Here is a 13823-nt window from a genome sequence, read left to right on the forward strand (position 1 = left end):
TTATTGTTGTTTATCATTATTTATTGTTGTTTATCATTATTTATTGTTTTTTGTTATTATTTATTGTTGTTTATCATTATTTATTGTTTTTTGTCATTATTTATTGTTGTTTATCATTATTTTTTGTTGTTATTATTTATTGTTGTTCATCATTATTTATTGTTGTTTATTATTATTTATTGTTGTTTATTATTTATTGTTGTTTATTATTTATTGTTGTTCATTTACTTTGAAGGCGGCGGGCGACAAGCAACTGACTGAGCTCAGTAAGAGCAGAAGTCAGATGAGCTTCAGATTAATGGATACTATTTTTTTTTAACAACTTTTCTGGTCCATCCTGGTCCTGGTCCTGGTCCTGGTCCATCCTGGTCCACCTCTGAGCTCCTCCTCGGATGCTGCTGATTCTCCTTGAAGCGACACCAGGACCACCAGGAGAGACCAGGTCCAGCACCGCCCCCACCCCCTGCGGACGCACGGACCGTGATGACGTCACTTGTTCCTCCTCACGTGACGAAATCAGCAGCGCGACCCGGTGCTTCCTCCGTCCATGACACGGATCCACCGTCCTCCTCCCTGATGCTCTGATCCGAACAGGACGGGGTGGGCGGACCGGACCGGGCCGGGCCGGGTCTGGTGGATCAGAACCAGGATGGTGCGGATCGCCAGCGCGCTCGGGCTCATCATCTTCAGCGTGGCGCTGCTCATCCTGTCCCTCATCAGCTACGTGTCCATCAAGAAGGACTTCCTGCTCGGAACCACCAGATACGGACCCAACGGAGGGCCCAGGATGTACATGTTCCACTCGGGGTTCCGGTGAGTCCAGGCCCGTGGACCTGATGCTGGTTTGGGTTCGGGTCTTGGACTGAAGGTCTGCAGAGCGCGCTGGTCCTGGAGGCTCGGTTCTGCTGAGCGGATCAGAACCTCCCTGCTGTCAGAGGCCTGCAGGGATCCGAGTCCTGATCCACCAGAACCAAAACCTGCATCTTTATTTCTGGTCATAAAACGCGAGAGGCGGTGCACCTGGTGAAGCCTTAAAGGGACAGTTCGGGTCTTTTAAAGTGTGGCTCCGGGGAAGGTTATGCACAGTCAACATCTTACCTGCCACAGATGGCTCTTTGAACAAGCCGAGTTTAAAGAAACCAGCTAACGAGCTAATGGCTAGTCTGACACGAAACAGTTTACATAGAATTCTGTGGCACAAACAGCAGCAGCTAGCTGTAGCACCTCCACTTCAGCCAGGGACCACTTTCCAGCAGGAAGATCACGTTTCCAGGGGCACCACCAAGGGGTGGCCAAAGGGGGGCAATGACCCAACCTTTTTAAATAGGCTTAGTCCCCCAGACACTCGTGTATATATTTGTTAGCAAAATAATTTATGAATTACAGATTTACAGAATGAACTAGAGAAATTGCATTTCCTGTAAAAATGCGGCTGAAATTAGCTAAAAACATGCTGAAATGGAACAACAAGCCGAAGTTAAAGCAGAAAGAACACTTATTTGCTGAATTAGTTTAAATAAGCAAAAATTAGAACAAAAATTGTGAAATTAGCAAAAAAAAAAGTAGCTGAGAAGTAGCTGAAGACAGAAAGAAGCTTAAATTACCAGAAGGAAGTGAAAAGAGTTGAAATTAGCTAAAAAAAAAAAAAAAGTGGAATTAGCTGAAAAAGCTAAAAATAGCACAAACAGCTAAATAGTAGCTGAAATAAACTAGCAGAATCTGAAAGTATCAGAAGTGACCACAAAAACCCTGAATTTATCTGAAAACAGCTTAAACTAGCGAAACATGCTAAAAAAAATGCTGCTGAAAAGGTAGAACAAGTTTAAATAAGCAGAAAATACATGTTTGTTGAAAGAAGCAGAAATCAGCTGAAAACAGCTTAAAAAGCCAGAAAGACGCTTAAAAGCTGAAATTAGCTCAAATAAGATAGAAGAAGCACAAAAATGTAGTTAGCCGAAATAATCTGAAAGAGCACAAAAAAGCTGAAAAAACAGCTGAAAGTAGCTGAAAAAGTTTAAATTTGCAGCAGGAAGCTGAAAGAAGCTGAAGCAGAACAAACAGTGAAAGGAGCAGTAAAAGGTTGTGAACACGTCTGAAGATGGAAAATGAGCTCAGTTCATTTTCTGTGAGAACAAAATGGCAGAAAAGGCTAAATATTTTAAAAAGCTAAAGTTGAACCAATACCAAAGTTACAGCAGGATTGTCCTGAAGGAGCTGAACGTTTCGATTTGTTGAAATAGCCGAAAGCTGCTGAAACACGTAGAGAAGAACTGGATGACGGTGTGAACGGTTCGTTATCAGACTGTTGGTGAAACTCTGCGAGCAATCATGGAAACATCTGATTAACGTCAACTCCGCCTGATTCAAGATGGCCGCCGCAGCCCATAGCGAACAGAAATGTCTCCCGCTCGGTCAGATTAATGGACACGAGCTAAACTTGGTGTGGTAGTAGCCGAGAGTCATCCCCAGCTCGTGCTCTGAGGGCTCAAGGATCGTTTAAAGCTGGGCGGGTGTCTCATCAACGGTCCAAGTACCTTCTGAAAGGTTCTCCGGGTCGCCACTTATTTTGCTAACAGACTCGGCAGGCCGGTCACCTTTCACCTGGTCAGAGTTTTAGCTTCCTTAAAGGAACAGTTTTTTTTTGTTTTTTTTTCGAAGGTTTGACGCTCTCCTGGTCCTTGTAGGTGTTTGAGACCTGACGGGCTTCAGGCTCAGGGTTCCAGCATGCGTTGCCGTGGCGACAGCTCGAGGACGTAAAGCAGACCTTTGATGCTCGTTTTTGTTGAAATGACTTTTGTTTTCTGCAGATTTTTAGTTTTTTTTTGCATCTTTTGTGTTCATTCATTTTAACCTCCCGAGTGTTCGTGAGCACGTTTTACCGGACGGGCCCAGAGTTTGGAGCGCCGCCTCACGTTGAATCTTTCAGTCGGAGTCCTGCGCAGTTTAAGCTTCTTATAAAGTTTAGCTGGAAACGTCCGGTGAAGCTGCTCCTGTAAATCCTTTGGGTCAGGACGACGTCGGACCGTCATGGCGGCCGTGATTTACGGCCTGAGACGCGTTGGTTTTCCTCCTCGCTCGCCGTCCGAGGTTTCCCTCCGGAGGAGCGGAGCTGCCCGATGAATCTGATGGTTTCTGAGAGCTGCACCCACCTGCAAATCACTTCACTCCTTCCCCTCCCCCTGAAGGGGTGTAGGGGTTCAGTCTCCCTGCAGCATGCTTTGATCTTGACCCAGCTCCTGTCCTTTACCTGCTTCTCCATGCCCCGCCCCCTCATTGTGCATGGCAGTGTTTAACGTTTGCACCTGGTCTGCATGCCCATGACCCTTCAGCTAGACGCCATTTTGAACCCGCTGGTGTCCGTGTCATGAAGCTCAAGACAAGAATAAGAGTTCTTTCTGTATTTTGTCTCAAATCTCTGCTGCAGAGAGAGGCCGCCTCGCAAACCTGACCTGAGGTGAAGCATTTAATTATTTTAATACAAGCATTTCATAATGATGACGAATTGTTTGATTCTGAGCTGCTGTTCAAGTTTTATCTGAATTTTACGTAGACGTTACGTAAACGTTTAGAGCTGAACATATGCTGACTGATAACAGGAAGTTGATCTGCGTCTCACTTCCTGTCCGGCAGCTCCCAGCTGGCCTTGAAGTACTTCGACCCGGACTTCACTCCTCTGACCAGCGCGCTCAGCGAGGACCTGCAGAACTCCTCCAGATGGAGATACAACAGCTCCGCCTTTCTGCAGCTGAGGTAAACCAGGTCCTGGAGGGTCCGACGGGCTTTTAGCACTTCAGCTGTGAAAACGCTTCGGCTGGTTTCTTTTAACACGGAGCACTTGCAATGTCACCGAAGCAGGAAATTATACGACGTTCACTTGGACAAAACATTTTAGTTACAGAGAGAAGCAACACTGAAGGGTCTTATTCTGTTTCCCACTAGACCCCTCAGCAGGCCCAACTGTCCTAAAGTCCGTGTCTCAAGCCGCCTTTCCTTTCAGAACCAGCCACGGCTGCAGGACTTTGGACCATCTTTGAGTTTTTAAGGGTTTGATCGTAGCCAGCTTCAGTGGTGGTTCTGTAGTCTGGATCAGCTGAGGTGGCTTCTGGTTTCCAGCGTTCTGCGGCGGCAACACGACAAGAATGTAAAGAAACATTCGATGTAAGAGTAAGAGACAACAAATGGCTAAAGGATGTGGTGCCAAGGTTTCTCCCGTCTCTGGGAACCTGAATTAAACCCCACATTTCTCACTTTAGGACTAAAACATCTGATACTGACCTGGAACTTCAAGAACCAAATCGTTTTTGTAGCGTTATAGACAAACAGTTGTGTCATCGGCTCAACACAAAACATGTCCCGTCACAAGTGTCCAGCATGAATTTGTATAAATGTAGTTCTTCTGGGGTTTAACGGTTTAATTGAATCGTTCTTCTTCCAGGCTGGAACGAAAACAAGAAATGGGTTGGAATGATTTTTAAGGGCAGGAACTCTACAGAGAGGAAATCTGATTCTCCTCAAATCTACACAGGGTCACATTTATACATACAGGCACAAATGTATCCATATATTCATATAAATCTTCTAATATGTGGTGCTGAAGGTCCTGGAAGGTCCTGGAAGGTCTATGACCCTCTGATTAGTTACAATGATTGACTGCAGCTGATGGTTTCTCTTGAAGACCCAAACTGTCCTCCGAAGACCGGAACTCGCCTGGTTGTTGAGGAACGACACAGGAACCATCGAGGTTCCAACCCGCCATAAACTGGAGTGCCAGTGTCCATGTCCACCAGTGTCCCTGTCCACCAGTGTCCATGTCTACAGTGAAGCCAGTTTTACATCAATGTGGACAGAGGGACAAGAAAGACACTCCAAAACCTTCAAGCTGGACTGAAACCTGCAGCTTTCCACAAGGATGAGACAAAGGTCCTCTGGGGACAAGTTTGATGGTCACATGGGACAAAGATTGAGCTGTTTGGACACAGTGACAGAAGGACAAGAAGGATGTTTGGAGACGTCGAGGTGAGGCTTTCAAACTGAAGAAAACTACCAACTGTGAAGCATGGCGGTGGTAGCATCATGCTGTGGGGCTAAAGTGGATGGAACCATGGAGGACTACTTGCAAATTCTTCAACTTCAAATCAACACTTGGATGGTTGAAACTTGGACATAGTTGGACCCAACAGGACCACAATCCCAAACATCAGAACTGGGTTCTGACTGGGCAACATTGGGGACATTGAGCTTCTGGAACGACTTTCCCAAAACCGTGACTTTAAACAAGTTGGAACGTTCTGAACTCAGATTAAAAGTCGTGACTGAAACCAAGAATCCAACAGATTTAAACGAACTCCACCAACTCTGACAAGAAGAAGAGCCGTCAAATATCCGCCAGAATATCAGTTCGTTGAAGGAAACAAAAAGCCAGAGGTCCAGGTGAGAACTGCTACGAGACATCAAATATGGATATTTGAGTCTTTATGTATAATTTAGACACTGTGTGAATCAAAGAAAATGCACAACAATCTCAAACTTGTGAGCTCAGTTCTTGTTTTTAAAATAATTTAAGTTGTCGTTACATCATTCCACCCTGGAAATAGAACAGTTTAAATAAATAAACCAATAAAAGCCCAAATTAACGACATTCAGACTCTTGATGCGTAGATGGAAACTTCTGACTGTAGCTGTATGTCATTCGCCCTGATGTTCAAAGAAAACAGAAGTGATCCCAGCCCAGAACCCTGTGGTACACCAGAACTAACGCAGGTAGACAAATGACTCGTAAAGATGCTGGATCAATAAACCACTCAAAGGTTTATCTTTGAGGGTCTGATTTAATGGTTCATAGTTGGCTCTGATTTAATTGGTTTAAAATGGCTCAGAAAATACAGATATTGGTATAATCTGTTAGTAAAATATTACAGTAAAGTTGTCGTAATGTCTTGCAGGAACGAGATGTCTCAGTACATCGACATCCCCAACAACTTCACACTGACTCGAGACTCGGTCCGAGTCGGGCAGCTGATGCACTTTGACTACTCCAGTCATAAATATGTCTACTCCATCGGTGAGAACTTCAGATCGCTCCTCCCGGAGGCCTCGCCGATCCTCAACAAACATTACAACGTCTGCGCTGTGGTCGGGAACAGCGGGATCCTTACCGGCTCACGCTGCGGTGCCCAGATCGAGAAATATGAATACGTCTTCCGGTGCAACTTTGCGCCAACGGAGATCTTCAAGAAGGACGTTGGGCGTCGCACCAACATGACGACCTTTAACCCCAGCATCCTGGAGAAGTACTACAATAATCTACTGACTGTTCAGGACAGAAACAACTTCTTCCTGAGCCTGAAGAAGCTGGACAGCACCATTCTTTGGATCCCAGCGTTTTTCTTCCACACGTCGGCCACGGTGACAAGAACGCTGGTGGACTTCTTCGTGGAACATCGAGGGCAGCTGAAGATCCAGCTAGCTTGGCCTGGCAACATCATGCAATATATAAACAAGTAAGAAACACAACTACGCTGTGTCCAAACGTTGTCATCAGCCAACCAATTAACGGTGAGACGGTCTTCACTAAGTCGTGAAACATCAAGGGTGGAGTCATGAGATTATGTCCAAAAACAGAAACTTTTTAAACGACTGCTAGCAACAAATGTTTGTAGAAGAGATGAAAAGTGTAGTTATAAACACGTTAAAACGTCTAATAATTGTTGGCATTCTGGTTCTGTTGAACTGGCCTAAGAGCACTGTCAACCAAAGAGGCAGCGTCGTGTAAAAAAGTCTGATACACACAATAAAACAGAAATACTTTGTTTTTGTTAAAAACCTGTAAAAATCAGGTTTTTAGGAGAGCATCTCACTGGGCTGGGATCTTTGGAGACTAGTTGGTGCAATGCAAGAAAATGGCCAGAAGACGGGTACATTTCCAGTTGCAGTGTTCAAATGAGCATCTAGTTTGAAAGGAAAACATGGAACCTAACTGGTATTACATTTTTATATTCTAGACAACACACTGATATTTATTAAGCCTGGGTTAGAGCTGCTGTCCATGGCACCATGCAGCCCAACTGTATGGCCTCTTCTACAAGTCCTGGGCCCACTGGACGGCCAACCAAAGTAACTCATTTGGGCTTAGTCTGATCAGATCCCATGGCAGAGGTCCAGTCACCAGGCGCTCACCGACAAGCCCCTTTGGCAGGACTGGCTTCAGGGTCCTGGTTACCCGCTGGGCGAGGGACATCAAGCTCTTTGCTGTCTTCTGTCCATATGATTGTTCTAAATTGCTCTTTGTTTGACCAGTCTGCCTCGGGAGGGATGATTGTTCCAGACAGCACAGCTCGTTCAAGCACACAATCTCCTCCACCGCGATAAGGTGGCGAATCACGAAGAAGAAACGAGTTCTCTCCGCAGCGTAGCTGGACTCTCAGGGATAGGGTGAGACGTTCAGTTCTCTGGGAGAGACTCGGAGTAGAGCCGCTGCTCCTCCACATTGAGTTGAGGTGGTTCAGACATCTGGTAAGGATGGACCCCTGAACACTTCCCTAGGCAGGTGCACCGGGCATGTCCAACTGGGACACCTTGGGAAAGACCCAGAACATGCTGGAGAGACTGTCTCTCAGCCGAAAGAGATGTCTGGACTCCAGAACCAACAAGATATTGAACTGAATAATTATAAATAGTAATAAAAACAACAAAGTCCATGCTCAATAATCCAGGTATACAATCCAACATTTTTCAGTCAGGTCATCTGGACAGTTTCTTTTTTTGTGCTGAAGCGTTTCTCCTTCGATCCAGAAGGCTTCATCAGTCAAGGAAACACAACAAAACTGATTCTTCCCCCAACAGCTTACTCCACAGTGGAACAAACCAGTTCTGCTTGTGATAAGATGGTCTCTTTGGTACGCCCCCTCCTCCATTGTCGGCCCTCTTCCTTGTTGACAGTCTTGTCAATCTGGTTGAAAACAACAAAGTCCATGCTCAATAATCCAGGTATACAATCCAACATTTTTCAGTCAGGTCATCTGGACAGTTTCTTTTTTTTGTGCTGATGAAGCCTTCTGGATCGAAGGTGAAACGTTTCAGCACAAAAAAAAGAAACTGTCCAGATGACCTCACTGAAAAATGTTGAGTAATAAAAATAGTTTGACTTTTTTTTTATTCTAGTGTCTTGGGGTCTCCCTCTGAATACTTTAAAATCATGACAGTTCACCCCTGCCTGATTAAATTCCACTTAATAAAACATTTGTCTGGTTCAAGTCACGTAACTTGAACAAAAGAATCGGTATGAAGAGTTTATTAAACCTAGTTCCTCGTCTTCTTGTCAAACTGGACTCCCCTAACGTCTGGTACCAGAGCTGCACCTTAATTCCTGAATTTTCCTCCGTTTGTCGCAACATTCGTGTTCTCGTATCGTGCCGAGCTTTTCCTTTATGTTTGCAGCGAAGAGAAGATTTAGGCTGCAAAGCCGGATTATGAGAAAACAGCTATTTAGTGAAAGGAATGGCACGCAGTCCGGTACTTAAGTCGGGTACTTAGCGGCAGAGTAGCTGCTTGTACAGTAACTTAATCTTTACCAATCCCATTAAATCTGCCGGCCCTGAAAGAAGCAGCTCTCGGGCTTTTCACCACCTCGAGGAGTCTTTTAGAGACGCTGTTGTTGAGAACAGTTTGAAAAGTCCTCCTCCTGTGAGGATTTCAGAGCAGGACAGTGATATTATAGATTTACTGTCCTAATGTATTTATCTTTTGACCATCATTGCTTCAGTCTGAAGCCAATATACAAAAGGTACAAAACTAAATTCAAATAATAAAATGACATTGTTCCTTAAATGAGAACCTTTTAAGGCTTGCTGTGCTTTAGAAAACATTTTCAATGAATAAACTTTATTGTGAATTCAAATCTAAATTTATTGATTTTCCACCAACTTTACTCTTAAATGTCAAACTTGTCACCTTTGATTAAGAGAAACGTGTATTTTGTCCCCTTATTACTCTCTGCCCGTTGGTTCACGTCGACTCCAACTTTGGAAAAAGCCAAACAGAAAAACATTAAAATGTGCAGCTCAGTTTTTCCACAGACTCAACCGACAGTCGCAGAGTCGTATTAAAGTACACGGACTGTACGTATATAGAACTGTGCTATGTAATCAAGACACTCGGAGCTCTTTACACACATTCAGACACCGATGGGACGCAGAGACAGTGAGGGGTTCAGTGTCTTGCCCAGGGACACTTCAGCATGTGACTGCTGGTGGAATCGAACTCCCAACTCTCCCATTGGACGGTGACCCCTCTAACCGCTCAGCCACAGCTGCACCAGGCTGTAAAGCTGTATAAACATTTTAAAACGTGCTAACAGTCTTTACTAGTTTATGCATCAAAACGTATCTTCGTCTTTCACATCCCTCAGAGCAGCAGCGCCAACGCACGAACGCTCCTCGACTTCCACCGTATCTGAGCCCGGAACAGACGCGAACACCAGAAACATTCAGGCTGACCTGCGTGATGACCACCTGCTTCTGACTTTAACGGTTCAAGATTTCTTTCAGTACCACACGTTTCCACACGGTGACTGTTTGAGGCTTACTTTCTGGTATGCGTTTCTGCCTGCCTCTTAAGAGTTCAGTGTGGGAGCGACGCATGCAGGTGTGTGGTTACCGTGGTCACCTCAATGAGCCAGTGGCAGCAGCTTTAACGTGTTGACGTTTTTACTGTTTCAGTTCCTACATCAAAAGTCGGCCATTTTGTCTGCTGACATCATCACAGTCAGAAGCTTCAGACGACTGCTGGCCTTTAGCAAAGAGCTAATGGCTCTGTATACTTGTGTTTTTTTATTGTACCCAACAGCTACTGGAAAACCAAGCAGTTGTCGCCAAAGCGCCTGAGCACGGGCATCCTGATGTACACGCTGGCGTCCTCCATGTGCGACCAAGTTCACCTGTACGGCTTCTGGCCCTTCGGCTGGGACCCCAACACGGGCAAGGAGCTGCCGTACCACTACTACGACCGGAAGGGCACCAAGTTCACCACCAAGTGGCAGGAGTCCCATCAGCTGCCCGCCGAGTTCAAACTCCTCTACAAGATGCACGCAGACGGACTGCTGAAGCTCACGCTGTCCCACTGCGCCGCGGGCTGAACCTGCAGCGCTCGTTCGGCCCGTGACCCGCAGCTTCCTACAGCCAGAACCAAACAGGACCAGACGGAGGGACATGGATTTATGTCGTCATGGAAACAGAAAGACCTTGACCGTAAAGCTAACGTGGCTAACTCCAAACTGGCAGTTTCAACAAAGAACGTTTTCATTTTTATGACTCCAACCTTTTGATGTTTTACCGTAATAATCATGTTTAACGAGCCAACGTCACCGGAGGAGTGCACAGCACAGATCCTGAATGTAGAAAATGAGCAAAACGCTGAGCATAGATCAGAGCAGATCACTTTCAGTACGCTTGGTAGAATTTCTACAGACTAAATTAATAAACTGTTGTAAAATATCACAGGTACAGGAGCAGAAAGGTTTTTAAAGAAGATGCAGCAAAGCAGGATATTCAAGAAGACCGATGTGAGCAGAAATATAAAATCAGTAATTCAGAAAATAAACTACGAAAAGGGAAAGGTATGGAGAGCATTCATTCAAAATTAATTAGTGTTATTAAAAATTATTAATAAATATTCCATTAAATAAATAAATGTTCCCATTAAACATTTAAATAGAAAATGTTTTTCCCCCCAAGATTTATTTTTTATTTATTTAAAAATGGAGTTTCATTTTGACACTTATTTTTATAAAGCTACTTTACATATTTCAGGGGCTTTTATGTTTTTAACCCCGTTTTTCATGTTGAGCTCTTTTTATTTCATGGTCTTATATTCAAATGAGGGGGCGGGGTTTTCTCTGTGGGCGGGTCTGATCAGCGTCAATGCAGCCCATTTATGAGTTTTATAGGCGGGGCAAATCAATAACTAAATCACAAATAAAATAAACGATGACCTCTCAAGTCTCACGCACTGACCGTGAGACCTGACGTGCACACGGCACACTTTGTATTTCTCACGCTAAAACACACGCAGGCCCTTTTTTGAAGAGGAACCAAAGTGCAGCACAATGTTTCACACGGACTGCAGCACAATAGACATGGCTGCAGTGTTGCCCACTTTCTCGTGTTATGTAGCGAGTTTTCAGACCCCTCTAGTGACTTTTGTTTTTTAAGCGACTAGCCACAAATCTAGAGACTTTGGTGACGAAAGCACGTTCGGCAACGAGCCGTAAGCCCCTCCCACTTCCTTAAGCTCTGACAGCTGTCAGTCTCACAGCAGAGAGGAGACCCACTCCACTCCGTGTCCACACTGCAAAAGAATCACGCAAGATGTAAATATACAATGCTCAATTTCATCGTCATATCTTTGCATTTCCTCTCAGAGTTCTCCGATGTCCTCCGTGTGGACGCTTGTCCTCCTGACTCTCTGAACACAGTTCATTCATGATTTGAAGGTAGCTGGACCAATCAGAGCTCAGCGAGGGGAATACTTTGCTGTGATTGGTCAAAAAAGATTGGAGTACGTCAGTTTCTGCGAAACAGATGCAATCCACTGATCCTGACTAGACCCGCCCCACAGAGAAAACCCCGCCCCCTCATTTGAATATAAGAACATGAAATAAAAAGCTTAAAATTAAAAAAAATAAAAGCCCCTGAAATATGTAAAGTAGCTTTACAAAATGGAAGCGTCACAAAATGAAACTCCATTATTAAATAAATTAATCTTGAAATAAATAAAAAATAAATCTTGGAGAAAAACACCCTCAACATTTTTATTTAAATGTTTTATGGGATCGTTTATTTATTAAATGGAAAATTTGTTCATAATTTTTAATAAAACTATTAATTTATTAAATTTTGAATGCAATGGCTCTCCACAGAATGGATAAGGAATTAATCTAGAACGTTCCTGTATAACGTTGACGGGCCGTCACGCTGCTGCCAGTTCCCAATGTTGCTCTGACAGGACTGTGTTGGTTCCTGTGGTTCAGTTCCCTCGGCACCAGTTATCAGCTCAACGTGGCATAAAAACAACAAGTTAGTCTTTTGTTATTTTAAGCTATGGTGGCCATCTTGGATTTCTGATTTGGATTCAATACGTGATGAACTTTTTCAGCTATAACCGCACAAAATTTTAGCTCAATATCTGAAATTAGCTGATTTGTAGTATTTATCCTTTTTAAATCAGGCGGCCATCTTGGATTTTTGATTTGCATTAGAGATGTATGAAAACTCGCTCAAGAGCAAATTGCAGCTCAGTCTCTCAAAGAATGACGGAGTTATAGCAGTTTTCCGTCAGGCATTTTGAATGAGAAAAATGGCTTATTTGTTAGTAAATTACGTCGCCATGGTAACTCAAATTGCCAATAAAAGTAATAGCGCGCACGACGACTCTGAGCTGGTCGTTTTGATGCAACAACTGTGGGGGTGCATGTTGCGGTTCGGGCTGCATTAAAGTTGACGGAAGAGGAAGATATAAAGTTAAGAAACCATTTTCAGGTGGATAACAACAGGTGCTGCCTTACTTAGAAGAGTTGAGATGATTAAAGCAGGTGTGATAATTAACTAATTAAAACCAGGCGCAGAAAGAAAACAAGAAAACTCGTTAAAAAATCCCAAAGATCTCGACAAACGTTTATCCAGCTTCATCGGATTAATCCGATGGTCATAAAGTGCTAACGTTAGCTAGCTGGTGGTTTAGTTTGTGTGCTGCTTTTCAGTCTCCGTGTTGAACTAATTTCTCAGAAATTGTTTTTAAATCAGATATAATGGAAACATTTTTTCTGCTGTTTTGTTTATTGTTAGGCGTGGTGGTTCATCCACACTTACATCCACCAACGTTAGCATGAAGATAAATGAGTGGAATTAAAACTAAACATCCAAAGACTGAAACATACATTTAACGTGATTGATCTCAATTAGTGACGTCCTAAACGACTGCTTGGTTGCCGTTTTGTTATTCACGTGATGAAAATTTCAGTTTTGATGCTGTGAAAGTGTAAATCTCTTGCGAGGGCCAAGGCTAACGAGTGCAGATTGTGGCTGCTGGATTATAAATCTAAAGAGTGACAACAGGCGAGCTTCTGCACAAATATTGAACGCGCTGAACGTCCATCCATCACCGTGACCTCCACAGGCCGTGGTTTCTGCTCCAGTGCATCCAGAACACTCTGCTTCCTGTGTTGGAGCTGAACGTTGTGAATGAACCAACCGTACAGAACTCTAATCTCAGAATAACAAGAATCTGTTGGTGTATTTAAAAAGGTGCACACTGGGTCTGAGGATATGTTTAGGGCAGCAATCCTGCTTTGCTGATCTTTTTAAGACAGTAGAACCATTGCTACATTAGATTTATATTAAACACATATTTGATTTCATTTTGTTACATAACAGCCAGTAATCTTATAATTTATCAGCTAAGAATGGATTTATTGTTTGACGCAAAGTAGGATGTGTTTGTTCAGACTTCCTTTATGAATATATTAATTTTCTGTGAATTTTCATGGTCTAAATGCATTTCTCCCTCAGAGAAATGATCAGAAGTTCAATTATTTCACTGAATAGAGACGCTGCTCCGCCACATCCAGGGAGACAGTTGAAGAGGTTCAGACATCATGGATGGATGGATGGATGGATGGATGGATGGATGGATGGATGGATGGATGGACGGACGGACGGACGGACGGACGGATGGACGGACAGATGGACAATTGAATGGTTGGTTGGACTGATGGGTGGATGATTGGTTGGTTGGACAGATGAATGGATGGATGGTTGGTTGGTTGGACA

The 13823-nt window shown here is 43.8% G+C and overlaps 1 protein-coding gene across 1 annotated transcript; it reads left to right on the forward strand.

The window, feature by feature from the left end:
- The first annotated feature begins 631 nt into the window (after positions 1 to 631).
- On the forward strand, positions 632 to 10608 carry st8sia3 (ST8 alpha-N-acetyl-neuraminide alpha-2,8-sialyltransferase 3). Its single transcript, XM_037692698.1, has 5 exons — positions 632 to 813; positions 3425 to 3454; positions 3631 to 3750; positions 5943 to 6500; positions 9844 to 10608. Exons 1-5 carry the CDS (start codon positions 650 to 652, stop codon positions 10130 to 10132), a joined length of 1161 nt encoding a protein of 386 aa, XP_037548626.1. The 5' UTR covers positions 632 to 649; the 3' UTR covers positions 10133 to 10608.
- Positions 10609 to 13823: the final 3215 nt, after the last annotated feature.

The sequence above is a fragment of the Nematolebias whitei genome, chromosome 18, assembly GCF_014905685.2.
Source record: "Nematolebias whitei isolate Nwh7 chromosome 18, NemWhi1, whole genome shotgun sequence".
Taxonomy (NCBI): Eukaryota; Metazoa; Chordata; class Actinopteri; order Cyprinodontiformes; family Rivulidae; genus Nematolebias; species Nematolebias whitei.